The sequence below is a fragment of the Lepidochelys kempii genome, chromosome 1 (genome assembly GCF_965140265.1).
Source record: "Lepidochelys kempii isolate rLepKem1 chromosome 1, rLepKem1.hap2, whole genome shotgun sequence".
NCBI classification, from domain to species: Eukaryota; Metazoa; Chordata; order Testudines; family Cheloniidae; genus Lepidochelys; species Lepidochelys kempii.
In genome coordinates this window covers 231,569,033-231,588,795 of record NC_133256.1, presented here as the reverse complement: position 1 = coordinate 231,588,795, position 19,763 = coordinate 231,569,033, and the positions used below count along the sequence as shown (strand labels likewise).

At 38.5% G+C, this 19,763-nt stretch overlaps 1 protein-coding gene across 1 annotated transcript; it reads left to right on the top strand.

Annotated features, from left to right (window-relative positions):
- Positions 1-89: 89 nt before the first annotated feature.
- Positions 90-10,972, top strand: LOC140906211 (sulfotransferase 6B1-like). Its single transcript, XM_073329706.1, has 6 exons — positions 90-234; positions 1,085-1,269; positions 3,959-4,085; positions 7,481-7,575; positions 8,859-9,045; positions 10,337-10,972. The coding sequence occupies exons 1-6, from the start codon at positions 90-92 to the stop codon at positions 10,453-10,455; spliced, it is 858 nt and encodes a 285-aa protein (XP_073185807.1). The 3' UTR covers positions 10,456-10,972.
- Positions 10,973-19,763: the final 8,791 nt, after the last annotated feature.

The following is a 19,763-nucleotide window of genomic DNA, read 5'->3' as shown; positions in this document are numbered from 1 at the left end:
GTGCAAATCATCTGACTTACAAGTGACTTCTAAATCCTCTGGTCACTGAGCTGTTATCTAACGTACAGAGATCCAAGACATTAGCAAATATGTCAACCCAGAGTCAGACAGTGCTCATTCACAGATTCAATGGGATTCCCTTTACAACTATGTCATCGCCGGATCTTCTAAAATCCTTGGATGCCTTTGATGCTAGAGAAGATGACGTCCTTTTGGTTTCCTATCCAAAGTCTGGTAAAGTTCTGCTTTAAGCATTTATTGCGGGGAATCTTAATTGTTTGCTGAACGTTCTGGGTGTAAACTCACTGAAAAACCTGATGTGTATGTGAGAGAGCGAGACAGAAAGAGGATGATGTTTACATTCAGATTGGAACTATGGAGCTGTAGTGAGACGTAAAATGTGAAATTGTAAAAAAAAAAACAACCAACTATATTTGTGTAGTGTATTTTGATTTTGTAATTTTAAATAGTCTGAGCCTGCTGATGGGTTCTTTTTATGACTAGAAATCAATAGGTAATTTGCTTGTAAGTAAAATCCATACTGTAAAGATTTGGCTAAAGACTTACTACACTGTTATCATTAACTAGTCAGAACTGTATTAAGTAATTTTATGGTGCTTGTCTGTGTATTCATTCCCCCCCCCCAAAAAAAAAATTAAGTCAGTGTTACTTTTGAAAATACGTAATCTAACCTGTTAGTTTGCCAGCTAGGTGGTGGGTATATAAGTTTTATGCTCAAGCTTCATTAGGAAAATTGAAGCATAGGACTACATTTTAGTTTCTATAAAACTATCTGAAAAATATGCACATTTTCTAAAAAGGTTTGTTTTAGTATCAGTGTTAAATCCACTAGGAAAAGTTCTGAGTATTTCATACATCAGCTACAGCTCTAATTCTATATGTGGACTCAACAGAACTGCTCATAGGTGTAAAATTTCTCACATGCCTAAGTGTTGCAGGATCAGAGCTTTAGTTTGCAAACAAGTGAGCTACTTCCAAACTTTTCCTGTATCAGTATATTTTTCTAGTAATAAATCCTTTTCTCCTCTCTCCCCATTTTTTCCTTAAAAATAATTGTCTGAAGGCACTCACTGGCTTGCACAAATTATAATGCAGATTTACACTCCCAAAGTCACCCTAACATCACCTATTGAGTTTGGGGACATCTCCAGAGTGGAAGAACTGAACAATCTTTCATCCAAGAGAATCATCCCAACTCACTTGGACTACAACATGTTACCGTCAAATTTTAAGGTCAAACAATGCAAGGTAAAATAAGCTGCAATATAACTCTCTCAAATTAAGTATATATTTTATCTTGTCTGGAAGTAGCCATTTTTAAACACACAGTACTTACAGTATCAAGTTACAGTGGCAAATTCTGCTTTCAGCCACACCAGTGTAAATCTGGAATAACTCTCTAGCTTCAAGAAAAGAAAAGGAGTACTTGTGGCACCTTAGAGACTAACCAATTTATTAGAGCATAAGCTTTCGTGAGCTACAGCTCACTTCCTCAGATGCATATCGTGGAAACTGCAGCAGGCTTTATATATACACAGAGAATATGAAACAATACCTCCTCCCACCCCACTGTCCTGCTGGTAATAGCTTCAGTGTTACTTCAGGGTTACTCTGAATTTAACCAGAGTAGCATTCTGGTGGTGGCCTTATGTTATTTAAAATTTCATAGTGTAAAATATTTGTTGAATCTGATGTGTTTAAAATTTTCATTATAATCTAGTCTGACCACCTGCATAACACAGGCGTTAAAATTTCATGGAGTAATTCCTAAATCACTATTTATTGGTTGAGCTAGAACATATTAACATATATGTAAGTTTCACTGATGCAGATAACCTATGATAGAATCATACAGATTCATAATGGCAAAAGCACTGGGTTTTTCAGATATGAATGATGGAAGTGACTTCCCAGCAATTAAGCAAAAGCCAATAACTCATCTCTACTTACTCCACCAGAATTAGATTTATTCCAAAATAGCATGTCAGTAAACAGGTACTGTTTAGCATAAAATATAATGAGAGAACATAGGGCCAACATCTTGCCATCAGACCTGCAACACTGATCTAGTTCAAGGTATAAATTAAATAATGAAAGGTCTGAAGCATGCCTCCCCCACTTGCATTACAACCTGCCTGACATTGGTTGTCCTGCAAAACACAGTCCTCAGACTATGTTTCAGACATTTGTGAGACTCGATTTGAAATGGCCACAGTTATCAAAGTGCCAAATTTCCTTATATACTAGCATGGAAATGCACTTGCACTTAGATGTCTTTGAGCATCAGCTACAAATAACTTGATTTAAAAGACTAAACATACAGGAGCCTGAGCATCCTCAAATAACGCTAGTAGCAAACAGTTTAACTACATGTAATTAAAAGTTTCTTAATCTAAGTATACTTAGACCTACATTCTGCCTTTAAACCATGTGCTCAACTCCCAGTGACATCAATGGATGCTGCATATCCAGATGGGGGCAATATATGCCCCTTAACCTGAACTTAAATTTCTGGGTTTGCAGATGAGACTTCATCATAGAATGACATCTACTTTGTGGGACAAAGTGGGTGAGGTAATATATTTTATTGCACGAACTTCTGTTGGTAAGAGAGACAAGTTTTTGAACTAGAGGATGAGCTGTGTGTGGCTCGAAAGCTTGATCTCTCACCAACAGAAGTTGGTCTAGTAAAAGATATTACCTCACCCACCTTGTGTCTAATATCCTGGGACCCACATGGCCATGACTACACTGCATACATCTAGTTTTAGTCAGAGAGGCACAAATACATATCAAGAGTGAAAGGCCTTGTATACCATTTCCGTTCAGTGTAATGATCAATGGAGCTAGAATTACATAATGAAGTGTAAGGGATACATGCACGTGTGAAAGAAAGCCATGTGATGACTACCCTACTATCACAATCACACTTCTTTTAATGAGTCACTTTATAATTAATCTAATAGTGTTTCATTGCTCATGCTTATCTGCTTATATGTTTCATTAACCTATGCCTCCAATTATCCTCTTGAAGCTAGTGTGTTGCAAAACTAGAGTTTTATTCCTATTCAAGATTCATAGTTTTTCCCTGCTCTCAGAAACATGAAGTTGACTGTAATGTACATGACTGGAATGTTCCTCAGGAATGTTCTTTAGGATGAAGTGCTTGGTAGGACTGTGGAATTTCAGACACATATAGATTGCTTGCAAAAGAAGGTTATAGGCAAGGATACCAATTATGCAAACCAAAGGCACATACTTAAGAAAGGACTAAAAGTAAGTTTTCAGCCACAAATCCAAGTCTTGATAGATCTCACACACTCACCTACAGTTTTTGCTTTTCTGCATAGCAATATTGGCGGCCACTGGAAAAATTCAGCTCTGCATCCAAGTTTGGATTTCAAACACGCAAACTTCATGGTTATTCAGATGCAGGCTTTTGGTTCAGGCCCAATTCTAGTTGCAACCATTCTCATGGAACAGATCATATGCAGCTTATATGAGAATGACAAGTATTAAATGTTTAACTCATGGGATTTATTGAGATCATATATTAACTCATGAACTAATATGAAAGCTGTCTCTTGCATATATTCCAGTTCACACACATATAGGAAACCCATATGCAATTGTGTACCAACCACTAATACTGTATTAGTGGAGGGGCACATATACGTCCAGCTTTCTCCACTGGTTCATTACTGCCTGTTAATCCGTCAATTAGTGATTTTTCCCCACAAATACCCTCCTCTACCTTAATGCTGTTTTAACTGTAAAGGACATTTGACTGGAAGATGATCAGTAAAAGAACCCTGACCCATAACCACATCGGGGCTGACGTTATCTAAAAGGCATGTAAAAAAACCTCACACCTATGCAAGTGGATCCTCTAAAAGAAGAAGGTGATCCTTAGTAATCATAGTGTCTTCTTTTACAGGCCTTCTACATCATCAGAAATCCAAAAGATATTGCAGTTTCTATGTTTCACTACTACAGAGATAACCCAAATCTCCCTACCATCGATTCATGGACTATTTTCCTTGAGCTGTTCTTAAGGGGAGATGGTAAGGATGAGTGTTATCTTTTCTCTCTCTCTCTCTAGCCTACAAACTTATAACACATGGTAAGAAGTGAGAAATATAAATAAGTGTGAAAATTCCTTATTTACAGGGCATTCCCCCCCCTTACACAAATCATGCATGTTACTTTACATCAGCAGTACATTTTGTACAAATGAGATCAAAGAAAACAATTTGTTTACTTAACCACAGTAGCTACTATCCCTTCAGTGTGGTATTTACAGTATTTCCTATAGTTGGAATAGGAAACACCGCATGTGCCCCCTTAAATTTAATTACTGTCCTCTTTAATGACACCGTTCTTTAATGGCCTTATTGCAACATCAGAAACATCATGTACTTCTGGTCAACAGTAAATGATTTAGTCAGCAAAGCTTTGCTTAAGCCCCAGCCCTGGAGAGTGGGTTGATTGCTGCACTCTTATGATCCCCACTGACTTCAGTGGGTCTGCTCACGGGTCCAGCAAGCTGCCACTCTGCAGGAGCAGGGCCTTAGATTGATAGCAGAATTCATCCTGAAAATAAAGTTCAACAAGCACAATTCTCCACGTCAGCCCTCCATACAGACAAGTTAACAGTCCATAGGCAGCAAACTCTATCAGAACTGGCATTAGCATTTTTTTTTCCCCATGCCTGAAAAACATTTTGCGACCAACCCTTGCCTAAACAAGTTACTGACCCTTGGTCCATCCAAAAAACAAGCAAGCAAAATAAAATTGACCTGCTGATTCTAATCCCCATTCTATATTAAAGCAAATTAACACTATTCCCAGCTTTTACAAAAACATAGGTAGCTACATGTCCCCCCTAAACAGGAATGTCCCTGTTGATTTGACAGAAAAATACTTTATCCCAGTTTTTGCAAGCCCCAGAAGACCAGCCACTTTAACTATAAGACCAGCTGAGCTTGAATATCCAGCTTCCCCTTTAGGTTTAGGATAAAAAAAATCTGGAGAGACAGTTCATTTAGGGTTTTTTCACCAAATGGTAAAGAAAGGGTCTATCACACAACATCTTACCTGAAGATACTAATGTCCCCCTGACTTGAAATCAGCTTATAAGGTAATTTGCAACAGGATCCTCCATTCCAATGAAAGGAGAAAAAGTGCTTATAAGCTCCCTTTTTAAAGACGTGGGTATTCTTCTGAGTATGCTCAGCAGAGTTTTCCCTAGCGTCTAAGAGCACACCAGAAAGGAATCAAGTGTTTAAACTGACATATCAGAGAGCATATAAAACACATTTCCCTTTATTGAATGTGAAGGTGAATGTTATTCTGAGCCCTATAGCTATCAAGCCTGTTTATTCATTCCAAATTGTTATTTTATCTTTGTTTTTCATTTATCAGTGTATTTTTTATTATTTTTCTTTTTATTATTTTGCATTCATGACCCGTATTTTTTCCCTGGGGCCCTTTATAAATGTGGATGCTTCTTTTTGGAACATTTGTGCCATAGATAGGTTCAAACAGCAAAATTCAAATCCTGATTTCAACCCACACTGCCAGCCCACTCCGGTAGATAGTTTTGCATGGCTGGATCCAAACAAAGGTTTTATTTGTAAGCCTTGACCTGTTGAAGTCTCCATCACTCACAGACTCTACCCTGCCCTGTGACGGGCGGGTTATCTTGAGCTGCCAGTTCCAAACCCCAAGGACATGGATGAGTCCTTTATGAGTAGCCGTTTTGATTCTGATGTGGAAGTTAAGATTGTGCTGGTGGCGTTGTTCCCATTATCCATCCCCATTTTCAGTGTTTTATTACTCATTTATACCAGTTTGTTTCTGCTGGACACATGCTACACAAGAATCAATACAGCAACAAACAGCTGTAGGAAATTGAAAAGATACACAAAATGCTACTCATTTGGGGCCTGATCCAAAGCTCACTGAAGTCAGTAGTTTTCCATTGACATCAGCAGGCTTTCCTGTGTTCCCAACCCAGCAAAAGCAGTTGAGCACATGCTTGAAGTGATTTGCAGGGTCTAGGGCCTTATCACTATCTGTTTTGAGCACCTAATGCTGACGGAAGAAAAAGGATCATTTAAAAAAAATCAATGTAGCCCATCACTTGTCGATAGCTGGGACTATTATCTTGTAGTACTTTGTGTGTGTTCCTGGAGTGGGGATAAAACCATTAGTTCAACCACAACTTGGTTTTTCTACAGATACATGCTAAGAGATCTTCTTGCACCTGTGCGAAGTCCCACTGACTTCAGGACAAGGGTGAAGGCGAAGGGAGTCCTTTCCCTGTCCTGCTGCACATACACAGGAGTCAGCCACAGTTTTGTTGCTTGTGCCCCTTAGGCTGGATCCTGCACTACTGAAGCTAATTTGGCCACTTGTTAATGGAAGCAAAATTGTACCTGCTGATCACAAGCCCCAAGGGAGTAACATTTCATACATCTTTAAGGTCAGAAGGGAACAATATGTTTATTAGTTGAACCTCCTGCTTTACACAGGCCATAGAACCACCAGCAGCATTAGACACACCAAAGTGAGTGGGGATTGCAGTATTGCCAACCCCAAGTGCTCAAACACCATGAGTCTGGCCACTGAAAAATCAAGAGATTGGTTTAAAAATCATATGATTTAAAAAAAATAATAAATGTTGGATTCTTCTTTTGTGTCATCTGGTTTCTGAACCCTTTAGGATGATCTCACTCAACATTTTCAATCTCCTCTTTACAAACAGAAAGGCCAGAAACTTTTCTTTTTTTTAAGTGAAAGCTGAGGTGCTTCTGCAACCTCTTGATTTCAAAAAGTGATGGTGCAATTTAAGAAAAACAGCACATATCCTGAGACTCATTATAAAGTCATAGGAGTTGGCAACATTGCAGTGGCTAAGTACCAGTTTGGGGGCTAATATCCACTCTGCCTCAGTTTTCCCCGATAGTTTAAATTGAAAGGGTATTATTCACTTCCTCTCCTAAAATTTTTGACACATGGCTGTGCACTTATTAACAGCTACTGTGTTTCACTCCAGAGATGGCTGCATTTTGTGGTAAAGTGATTACTGTCTTCCCAAATGACGGCACTAATACTGCAAATGCTTATTCACATGCTTAACTTTTGTAAGTGTATAATGCCATAGATTTCAGTGGGACTACTCACATTTCCTTGCATTTGTAGTCAGTGTTCAGCTTCAAATGCGTTTCTCAAAAGAACACCAGAATTCCATAACCAGAAGTGCATGCAAAAAAAGAAATTGAATAACTTTGTGCATTCAGTTTGATCCAGTAAACAGAAGGAATTGAACCAGTCAGGGGAGTATAGTGCACTCTCACTGCACGGTAGGAAGAGAACATTTGTTTTAGTGTATGTTATATAGTTAGAATTATTTCTCAAGGAAGTTTATATAAATCCCATTTTGTTTTTCTCACAGTTGTCTGTGGATCCTGGTTTGATCATTTCTTAAGCTGGGAAGAGCATAAAAATGACAGAAACATCTTATTTTTATTCTATGAAGACATGAAGAAGGTAAACATATTTCTCATCTCATGCAGCAAAAAACAAAAACAAAACAAAAACAAAACAAAGCTGTTGCAAAATTGTATCACTGGAATTTAAAGAGCAAATTAAACAAAAGAGGTACAAGACAAAACAAGTTCATAACACAAACATACTTAGTATTTGTACTGCACTTTTATCTTGAAAAGGTTTCACGAGTATTAGCTACTTAATTTTCATAACATAGGTAAGGTAGGTAGTAAATCCTAATTTCACATATGGAGAAACTGAGTTACAGAGTGATTAACTTGCACAAAGCCACAGCAAGAATCAGGGTTAGAACCAGGACTAACATACAGTCCCTGCCTCTTACTCCTGTGCACAGACAGCTAGATCACACTGCCAGGCTGTGAAAAACTTCTCTTGTACCAGAATCTTCTGTCTGTTTCTAGTAACACAGAGCGGAATTTTCAAAAGAGCTGAAAAGATTTAGGCGCATAGATCCCATTCAGAGCCTATGGAATTTGAACTCCTAACAAGGCTGGTGAAATTTTTTCCATTCTAACTATTTTACACCACAAAATTGGGTTTTTGACAAAAAAAATTTGTGGGAAATGTCTGCTCTCCTCAAGAATTTCCAGTTTTGAATATAAAAACAATGCCCTCCCCTCCCCTCCACCCCGCCCAAGACAACAAACTGTGGTTGTCAGGTTTTGGATATTTTGATGAAAAGTCCCAATTTTTCTCTGAAAATTTCTATAAAAATGTATTTTTTCATCTTTTGCAATATTTTCCTTTGGGGGAGGAGAAGAAATAGAAATCCATCCCGTTCTAGCTCCTAAGCCACTTAAGGTCTTCTGAAAATTTTACCCACAGACCCCAGTTCAGCTAGATACTCCACTATATGCCTAACTTTAACCAGGTTAATATTCCTAATGAAGGCAAGGAGAACTACTCCCGCTGAAAGTTAGAGAAATGCTTGACTGCCTTCCTGAACTGATACCAAAATTGGCCATGCAACTTTTTTCAATACATTTAAATGAGAATGTACACCCATTGAGCCTGAATATCTTCTCACTTGTATCATTTGCACACACGTAACTCCAGTGACTTCAATAGAATTACTCCTGATTTATATGGGTGCAAGCGAGAGATGAATCAGGCCTACCATATAGATACCATGTGTACACACCAATGTGACAGTTTTGCTTGAACAGTGTCTTTTGGAAGGAAAAATCTTTGTTTATTTGGTTTAGAAATAAAATCTGATATTCTGCTTAGAAAACAAATACCTTACTCTTCAAATATCTCAGGATCTTCCTAAGGTTGTGAAGAAAATGAGTGTATTTCTGGGAGTAAACATCAGTGACAATGAAATCAAAGAGGTTTGTGAGAAGTCGTCATTCACTGAGATGAAAAGCAATGTAGAAAAAGAAAAGAGTGACCCAAATCACACCGTTTGTGCACTCACATCCAATAGGAAGCTGATATTCCGAAAAGGTACGTTGGTTGGAACTGGCCCAACAAAATCTCATATAAAGCCTGAGCCAAATCTCATTGAGGACACTAGGGGTATTTCCAATGACTTTTTGTGCTTTGGATCATGCCCATAGGGTGACGAAAGAATTCTTCTTGAATCCATTTCTAGTATGCTTTCTTTCCAGTTTCTTTGGTTTGTAATGACTGGCCACACTAGACACAGGGAAGCGTCTAAATTACAAGTCTAATATTGTTTTACATGAGCATTTAGAACTGAAAGGAAAGATTCATGCAGCTTAACTGTCTCTTTATCTATATTTCTCTACCTCTGTCCTTCACAAATGCTAATGTGTACCCTCATTACTGCATGGCAAGGTCACTCAGTTTATCAGAAACCACACAAACACATTCCTTTTGAGAGTGGTTGCAGTTAGTGTTTATCTTATATATTACCTGTTGTCTTATTGAAGTGGACATGCTAAAGAAATAGGCTGACACAATCAAAATGGATGAGTGGGAATCTGTTGATAATGAATTACCAGTAATATATTCTTCTTCCAATTCCTCCACTCAGCATTGCCAACCCCGAGCATTCAAAAATCATGAGTCAGGCCCTCCAAGGATCAAAAGAGTAGCTTAAAATGAATGAGATTTTTTTTTAAAGTACATTTTGGATTCTTTATAATTGTCTTCTGTGGTGTTTCTGAGCCTTTAAGGGATGCCTGAATCACATCTTCAAGCTTTGCTCTGCAATCATGAAGGCTAGAAATGTAGGGTTGTTTGTTTTAAATGAAAGCTGAGATTCTCCCATCTTGCATGCCTCCAGAAGCTGTGGCATTTAGAAAAACACAAATATTATGAGAGTCAGCAGTGCTGACTACTGATCCTGCTTCTCTTCTACTCCTATTCAGACAGTCCTTTGAGATTATTATTTATTATTTCCACTACACTATAGATATGCATGGAAATGTGGAAGCTGGCCCAGAGAAAAAAAACAGTTTTGTAGGCATGTGACTTTAAACTGGAAATTAGGTAGCTAGAGCAAGATAAAGTAGTCTGAAGATATAATGGTTATTATGATATGGCACCTGATAAGCCAGCTTCTTTCCACGAGGAACCTCACCTGAACCCTAAGCGTTACTCATTTGCATCATCTTTATGCTAAGACAAGGGAGCAAAATAATAATAATAAAACAATGTGTGCAAACTTTTGTACTAACAAAGCCAGACTGTTTAAGAGAACAGAGTAAATCATTCTCTGTCCAATGGCGAAGCAACCTCAGCTGTTCATTTCCCATTCTCACTCTCCCAGGTGCTGTTGGTGACTGGAAAAACCACTTCACTCCAAAAGAAAACAAAATGTTTGAGGAAATGTTTACTAAGAAGATGGAATTGAGTGAACTGGCAAAACGTATCATATATGAATGCTGACATCAAATGAAGAGTGCTAGTCAGTTGACAACTGAGTGGAAAAACCTGGAGATGTGTTAATATAGTGTCAAAACAATGTTTGTACTTTTGAAGTTACTTTGCAGAAAGATCCTGTGTAGTAATTCCTAACAAAATGTTAAGAGAAAATCTGATTATAACATTACAGGTGACCATAAGAATTGTACATAACTAAGTGTAGGAACAGTACTGATTGAACACCAAAAGGTACTCAGGAATGTTTCTGTAAAAATTATTTTACATGTTTCCAATTTTTTTTTTAACTGTGTGAGAAAAAAGAAGGGGAATACTAAATTGTAGTTTTAGGAGTCAAAAATAAAGGCTTTGTTAATTGTTAGAAATGGCCCCAAACCCCTTGGAATTTTGAAGATTGGGTGTGGAGATAGAAACATCCTAATACAATTTAAACAAAACAAAAACCTGAAGATGAATTAGCCGTGTAAAGAGGTGTATAGTTTAAAAGTGCTAGGTTTCAGATTCAAATTTCCATGTCCAAACCTGCCCTTACAATTTTGTTTCTAGATCATATTCAGAACTGGAAGTGGCTGATTTTCTAGTTCTGGTTTAAATGCAGTCAAGATTTCAACCCAAGATGGCAGAAACTCACAAGACGTGATCTTGTGAGACTTCTGTAATTTATGAATGAGATCACCGAAGAACAGCTCGCAGAATTTTGATGTATTGAAACTCAACCCTAGCACTGAGTTGGCGTAAAAGCAAAAACTTAGCAAATGGATTCTTAATGGATTCTTGATCTGAATATTTCCTATTTAGCTCCTCTTGTTCATAAATTACACCACTTTAGATTTGTGTATTGTACAAAGTTTCAAAAACATAGTTCTTAAAAATAACTTATTTTGAATTAAGTACTGAACAATCTCAAAGATTGTAACATAAATGCAAGTCAAATGTATGCCAATTTGTACATTTACATGATATGTTCTGGAAACCGTAATGTTTTCTGTTACCTTACTTATGAAAAATGTTTTGTTCCATTGTGTTAATTTACAGATCTTGTGCACTAGAACTCAGCAGTTTTATCTGTGTAAATAAAGCATTGCACAGTGATAAAGTAAATGTGGAACATTTTATTCCCCCAGGAGACTCTTTTTCCATGAGTCACCTGTCAACCTCCTAGTACATTGGACCACCTTGGGGAAAAAGGAGCAGCTTTTTCTTTTGGTTCAGTCTATTATTGCTTTTCTGACCTCAGCTTTATGACTGTTTGCTTTACTGGCTATTTTGCCAAGTCTTAGTCCAAAGTCTTGAGAAGCATCTGAATAATACAGCCACTTACTGCAGTGACAATATTTTAACCTCCTAAATTGCTTCAGTTACCTATTTTAACAGACAGACATAGTTAATAGGCAGGTATTGGCATATTTCACAAAGCCTTATTTTTCTCGTCCACTTACAGTCCCTGCAGTTCCCTCATCATGTTTCCCTTAGCACAGAAGAGGAAGAGTAGGTTAGTGTTTTCTTCAGTCTTCATTGTTTTTCCATCCTTTCTTCTTCATCAAAATAACAGTTTTATATCAATTAGTATGTTTGTGTGGTGCTCACAGGTGGTGTCAGTGTGATGGACATGGGGCTGCTATGTAATTTAGGAACACTGATCTGTATTAACGCATGAATGCTGTATGTCACCAAGTCATGGAAAAGGTTTATTATAGGACTATATTAAAATACTTACTGTATGCACATTTCAGAGTAGCAGCTGTGTTAGTCTGTATTCGCAAAAAGGAGTACTAAGGTGCCACAAGTACTCCTTTTCTTTTTGTATGCACATTGGCACTAGTTTAATAGCAGGAAGGTAACACAATGGGCCTACCTAAAACCCCTCCAGGCAAACAGGGCTGAGTTTTAGAAATAAAGCCTATGGTATTAAGTTGTGAACCCAGTACTTACAGGCATCAGCCAAAAAGTTACACAGCTGTTTTGCCTAGACTGGGAACAGACAGCTCAAAAGGACAGAAACAGTTAAAAAGTGACTCCCTGGAAAAAGAGTGCGTAGAGAGTTGCAGGACCTGTTTGCAGGGAAACACACTGACACAGACAGCACAGGATGGGTTTAAAGGAGATGAGCCTTCCTAACTGCCAGGGAGATGGTAAGCTTTAGGTAAGGCAGAACAGCATCTAGGCCTTCTATTGTTTTTAAATCCTTTTCCCCCTTATGCTGTGCTTACTGTTAAGTTTAAACCATATTGTATTTTAAGACATCTGTCTAGTCACTATATTAACCACTGGTCACAGCTACTGAAGGGAAGCTTTTCAGAGACTGAGTACACACAGGCTGAGTATTCATGGTTGGTTTAAAGGAGCAGTAGCCTGAGGCTCATCTGAGAGAGAGAGAGAGAGAGAGAGAGAATATCACAGGATTCCACCCCAGGCCAGGTGAATGCAAGAGGCCTAATAATGGAGGGGGCATGCACTCCAGAGAGGAGTCAAAGCTGTAACCAGGACAATCAGCTGCACAAATCTATGTACAGCAGAGATCGTGACAATGCAACCAACATGCCTCCAGCCTGCACCCTAATCTATAGGAAAAAGTTGTAGAGAGGAGTGAATAGTTCAGGCTCTGTGCTCATTCAAGCAGATGCCTTTGACAAAAAATTTTCAACCAGTTCTGACTCTTATTTGGAAAACAGAACCATAGCGTAAGCTTTCTAAACAGAAACTTGTGCAGACAAGCACCTTAACTCTGCTTTGAATCTTGTGCTCCAGGGGATGAATATATCTGTAGCCTAAGCATATCCTGTGTATAATTCTGAAAGAACTCTTCTATCCTTATTTACAGTGAAAAGGAATGTCCCTACCTCACATCAGCCATTTCATTTCACAGTTGATGCTAATTTATTTTGCTTCTGCTAAAATGATAAAAAAAATTTTAAAAATTTTTTTACACAAGTGGCGTAGCTGATGCGACAGGCAATTGTTCAGCATTGCTTACTTTGTATGTGTACAACCAATACATTTAACAAACACAGCCCTGAGCATTGTTCTTATACAAATAATATTTAGAAAATCATCTGCTATTCTTTGGTTTGCTGAAAGCTCCTGGAGGGGTGGAAGGGGGAGTGAGCCCTGAAACACTTGTGACCTTGGATGCCTTTTGTTTCTTCTTCTCTCACCCCAGGCTTGCTCCATAGTAGGTAAAGAGAGATCAGATAATGAAGAGGCTGGAGTGTTTTGTGCACAGATTTTTAATTTTTCCAGACTCCCTACCTTTTAAGGGGGGGTAGAGTGTAATTGGGCAAACAAAAGGGTGCAAAAATATCAATTGAACATAGCTAGAGGATGATATTTAATACTCAAATGCAGGGACTAGCTGGAAATGATAACGGTGAGGACCACTGACTGGAAAAGTCAAGTATGCAGAGAAATGGTTTCCCTCTCCACCACCCCCATGCTGATTTGAAAACCAGGGCCTGTCTGTCTATTGTCAGAAAGAAAAACTAATTAATTGCTGAGGGAAAAATACATAAATATCAACCACGAAAGTGCAGTTCGATAAATCTTGATATACACTAGCAGAAAGCACATTATTTAGATGTTGTTTTTGAAGCATTCTATATGGTTATACTGGAAAAGTGGTGCTTTTTTTAAAAAAAGCAAACAAAACAGGACCGTATTTAAAGCTATGGGACTAAATTCAGACCTGGTGTATGGGGTGTTAATTCCATTAGTATGAATGGCATTGAATTACATTGTCTAGTTCTGAATTTGGACCATGGGCTACTAGTGAACATTAAGAACAAAAAATTTAATGATTTGCTAGCCTCTTGAGCTCCACTGCCGCAGAGCTAATTTATTCTTGGAAGCAAAATCTCTGTTCCTCTGAGGGTCATTAATATCTTGCATTACTACTCCACCTTCCATCTCCACACACCTTAACTATAGAAAAGGTAGAATTTTACTCACCAGGGAAATGCAACCACCTCTGAGGTGCAGCAGCTGGTAGCGTACAACAGTTTAAGACAGGAAGTGACTCAATCACAAGTTGAAATTACTAGAGAAATTTAGGTAGGCACTACAGCAGGATGAACATTTTCAAGATTTCAATTAAAGATTTGTAAAGTGTCCATACATTTTGCTGTTTTTCATTCAGTTCACAGACCGATCAAAACTTTCAGAAAATTTGAAATTTCAATGAAAATATTTCTGCATTTTTGACCAGCTCTTGCAAGTGCCAAAAAATTATCCATGTTGGAATTGGGCCTGGCTGTCAGAGACAAAGTTTCTCTGAGCCATTGGCTCATGGGGCTGATTAGGCCAGGATGGGGGTGAGGTTAGCACACTTGTTTTGTAAAATGTTCTGTGGGATTTCTAATAACCACACTGGGTTGTAACCCTGATTTTACATCTCCTTCAATATACTATGTCCCTTTTCCAGAGAAGAGCCTATAACCGCGTTGAGCTTGGTGGAGTTTAGTCAGAGAATGGCATTGGGTGAACTACAGAGAATGTATGCTTTGATAGTCACATGTCTATTTCAGTAGGAGGCAACCATTTCACTACCTGTCAGCACATCAGTCAGCAGGCTAAGAATGTTAAAGGACCGTATTTAACCACCACTGCACAAAGTGGCCACGATCTTCCCTAACACGTCTGTTCCTCATTCTAGCCAGGCAGAGCTAACATTTATTGGTTTGTGTTTTCCTGAGTTCTGAGAGACAGTGAAAGACTTTAAAAGATTCTCCACTGATAATCAGATATACAATCTGAATCCTTCCCGTGCTGTCAAACATTGTGCAGGACATGAACAAGGCACAAGGATGGTGCACATCCCTGTCTATCCTGGGCCGCTCTTAACCAAGGACATGCAGAGTCCCATAAGTTTCCCTCCTCTAAGTACGGTTTCCTGGAAGGATTATTTTGGTCGGCCCCTTTTACATGTTCCTCCAGCTGCCAGTAGGGTTACCACATAGCAACTGTGAAAAAACGGGACAGGGAGTGGGAGGGTAATAGGCGCCTATACAAGAAAAAGTCCCAAAAACAGCACTGTCCCTTTAAAAAAAGGGACATCTGATCACCCTAGTGGCAAGCCTGCCATGGCAGACACACTGGCTTCATTCCTAACATGTCCCAGATATTTCTGTCTTCTTTTCAGGATAAATCTGAAGATAAGCTGTTGAATGCCCTAGTGAATCTTGACATTTGTTATAAAATCATTCCATTTAATTCCTAGTATTTTCCTGAGGCATGTGCTTTTGAAGGCAGTTGGATGTCTTTTCATAGCTTTGGTGGATTTCCAGTTCTCATCCTTACATTTAAGGTGGAAATAACATTTGAATTGAAGAGCCATAGTTTGGTCTTTAAATTGTAGACTTTCAGTGAGCAAATCTCTTTTAATCTAGAAAATGTAGCTTCCGCTTCACTGGTTCATGACGTTTTCTCCTGGATATCCCTATGGGCTGGCATATTACTGCCACAGTATGTGAATTGACTCACCTCTTCCATTTCTTTGCCTTCTGACGGTGTCTGAGATAGGTTCTCATTAGCTCTGATTAATTTTTGACCCTGTCTTTTTTTGCAATACTGGAAGATTCTATTGTTGCTTGCATGTTAAGCTGTCACTTAGAGCTAAATTTTCTAGTGTACTTTTGTTAAACCATGTTTTGACAGTATTGTATCTATCTACACTTTTTCTCATAATGAAGTCAATGCAAAACAGGAGATGTGAGAGAAATCATCCTTGTTTGACACAAGTATCTGTTAAAACTCCTTTGTTTAAGACACTAAAAGACAAATTTCATACCACTGAATGAGCCAACAGTGAATAAGATAAATCCTTCCTGTGGAAGACTAGGATTTTCATTGTGAGACTCTATGGTTATAAGAGACTTAACAAGACCTGTCAATACACTAATCTAGTGCTTCTTAAATCGTATTTAACACAGGATAACTAAGATGCGTTGAAACACAAATATAGCAGTGTATAAAAAATACAGTATGCCATAATGGGTGCAATATTTTGTTACATATACCTTAATTATCCATGACCTGTTTTTGCTATGTGGAATAGCATATGAGCTAGTGTGCCATTAACATTGGCTACCTACAAAATGGCTCAGCTTAAATGTCTTGTAAGATCTCTGTAAGAGGGACCATTCTTCTTGACAATCGTACGTCATCTGCCACGCTACCAAGAATGATAGCTCAGTTAAAAAAGTAGATGTGCACCATGACTATCACTTCACTCACATACATGATGTCAGTCCTACAGCTTGAGAGTAATGTGTGCACCAAGATTTTTATACACACACACGGCTAACGGCTATGTTCCTAAATCTATATTTAGGTGCCTAAATAAGTGGCCTGATTTTTCAAGAGTGCTGAGCACCCAGTTGTTTACTATCTCTCATTGAAGGCTAGGAAAACATCCTGCAGTTTTGAAAAATCAAGCTATTTATGTAGGTACCCTAAGCATGGATATAAAGAGCTTAAACTTTAGGGACCTATTTTTAATATTTTGGCTGTGACTTCTACCATACAATGTAAATTATCTGTAGGCGTATCTTCTCAGTTTGATAAACTAGGAGTCATGTGCATAATCATAATGCATCAAAATGAGACCATACTTATGTTAACTAAGGAGAGCCTTCTCTCAAAATATAGAATTCAAACATTGCTTTTAAAGTCTTTGGTTTTCCATGATTAAAATGAAATGCTGAACTTCAGCTTCCCTAGTCACAATATATGTAGGTAAGGTTAAGATTTTGTCTCGGTTATTTTTAGTAAAAAAGTCAGACAGACAGGTAGGTTGTGGGCGACAACAACAACAAAAATCACGGATGCTCATAACCTCTCTGTGACTTTTACTAAAAGCAAGGGGAGGCGGCTGACTGGGGAGGCACTAACAGCTCTGGCCCCCACCATCCTCGGTGGCTCAGAACAGGGGTGTTCCTGCCACCCCAGGGCCTGGGCTGAACTTGAAGCAGAAAATGTCACTCTCTGAAAGACACGGAATCCATGACTTCCATGACCACTGTGACAAAAATCTTATCCTTATATATAGGTATCAGTTGAACACAATGATATATTTACAATTTTTAAGCAAGTTTGAAACCTACCCTCAACGTGCAATTTGTCCTTGCCAAACTCAGTGACATAGTCTTTAGGGGTGATTTTTAAAGTTTTCAGCATCTTTTCATAACTTTAATTACTCCCGTCTGGAGACTGAAGTGAAATTTGAGATGTGTTAAACCATTTGGTGAGGCCTCATCTGGAATACTGTGTCCAGTTTTGGGCCCCACACTACAAGAAGGATGTGGATAAATTGGAGAGAGTCCAGCGAAGGGCAACAGAAATGATTAGGGGTCTGGAACACATGACTTATGAGGAGAGGCTGAGGGAACTGGGATTGTTTAGTCTGCAGAAGAGAAGAATGAGGGGGGATTTGATAGCTGCTTTCAACTACCTGAGAGGTGGTTCCAAAGAGGATGGTTCTAGACTATTCTCAGTGGTAGAAGATGACAGGACAAGGAGTAATGGTCTCCAGTTGCAGTGGGGGAGGTTTAGGTTGGATATTAGGAAAAACTTTTTCACTAGGAAGGTGGTGAAACACTGGAATGCGTTACCTAGGGAGGTGGTATAATCTCCTTCCTTAGAAGTTTTTAAGGTCAGGCTTGACAAAGCTCTGGCTGGGATGATTTAATTGGGGATTGGTCCTGCTTTGAGCAGGGGGTTGGACTAGATGACCTCCTGAGGTCCCTTCCAACCCTGCTATTCTATGATTCTATTCTATGACTATGAATTCCCATACACTATTGAGTAACCTCTATATGCTGGAAGCAGTTTATTGGCGTATGTTTAGCTATGTAAATTTAAATTGCATTAAAAAATCAACCACAAGAGGGAGAGGTTGCGTGCATTGAATAAGTGACACTGGTACTTTCAGTAAAATTTAGTAAATACATGTTTTAATTTTTTCACAAGATGTAAAAAACTAAAGAGTCTCTGTAAAAAAGCAAATTCTACATTTTTCCGTGGCAATCAGATTTCTAGGCTCCCTGCTGATCAGCCAATTTCTGTCCGATCACGTACTGCATTAATGCTAATGCTCTCGACAGGAAGATGCTTAACTATGCTGTGTGGATAAGTGGTGGCACCTAGTGGTCAAATTAGAGAAAATCTGAAAGCATGTGTAACATTAGCTAAACCAGCAGCTCTCAACTTTTCCAGACTACTGTAACTAACCCCTTTTAGGAGACTGATTTGTCTTGTGTACCCCAAGTTTCATCTAACTTAAAAACTACTTGCTTACAAAATCAGACATAAAAAATACAGAAGTGTCACAGCACACCATTACTGAAAAATTGCTTTCTCATTTTTACCATAACTATAAAATAAATTGAAATATAAATATTATACTTACATTTCAGTGTATAGTACGTAGAGCAGTATAAACGAGTCATTGTATGAAATTTTAGTTTGTAGACTTCACCAGTGCTTTTTATGTAGCCTGTTGTAAAACTAGGCAACTATCCAGATAAGTTGATGTACCCCTTGGAAGACCTCTGCGTACCCTCAGGGAATACACATACCCCTGGCTGAGAATCACTGAGTTAAATAACCAAACCCACAGTTTTGTTAGCTGACATTTTATCTTAGGCTCAGCAAAAATCATGCAGAGGTTTTATGTAGTAATTCTTTTGCTCTAGTCAGCACTGGTGAGCCTCAGTGGGATTATTGTATCCAGTTTGGGCAGCCCACTTTAAGAAAGACTTGAACAAACTGGAGAGTCCAGAGCAAATGTGACCTACGAGGAAAGGCTGAAAGTATTAGGTATATTTAGTCTGCTGCAGAGAATTCTGAGGGGTGGGGGGTTGGAACCTGATGACAGCTTTCAAATATATAAAAAGTTGATATAAAGAGGACTCCATGTTCTCCATGTCCACTGAGGGTACTAGAATCAATTGGCTTAATTTGCAGCAAAGGAGATTCAGGTTACATAAAAACTTAACTAGAAAGGTAATTAAGCTCTGAAACATCTTACCTAGGGAAGCTGTGGAATCCCCATCCTTGCAGGTTTCTAAGAACAGGTAATACAAACACCAGACAAGGAGGGTCTATGTATACTAATCAACATGAGGGAGCTGGACTAGATGACCCCTTGAGTTCCCTTCCAGCCCTATATTTCTAGGATTCTCGATCTCATGTGCCATTTAGAATACTTTAGAAATTATTTCTGTACTACGCTAATGCAGGAAGCAGCTATTGGAAGAGGTGTAGTCTTGTGGGCTGAGCAGAGGACTGGGAGTCAGGAACTTCTGAATTCTAATTCCAGC

What these genes read in the sequence shown, in the direction of transcription:
- LOC140906211 (XM_073329706.1), top strand. Translation starts at nt 90, where the DNA reads ATGTCAACCCAGAGTCAGACAGTGCTCATTCACAGATTCAATGGGATT. An exon ending in GCTGTTCTTAAGGGGAGATG is followed by an intron (nt 4,086 to 7,480) that starts GTAAGGATGAGT and finishes TTTTTCTCACAG; the next exon opens with TTGTCTGTGGATCCTGGTTT. An exon ending in TCTATGAAGACATGAAGAAG is followed by an intron (nt 7,576 to 8,858) that starts GTAAACATATTT and finishes CAAATATCTCAG; the next exon opens with GATCTTCCTAAGGTTGTGAA.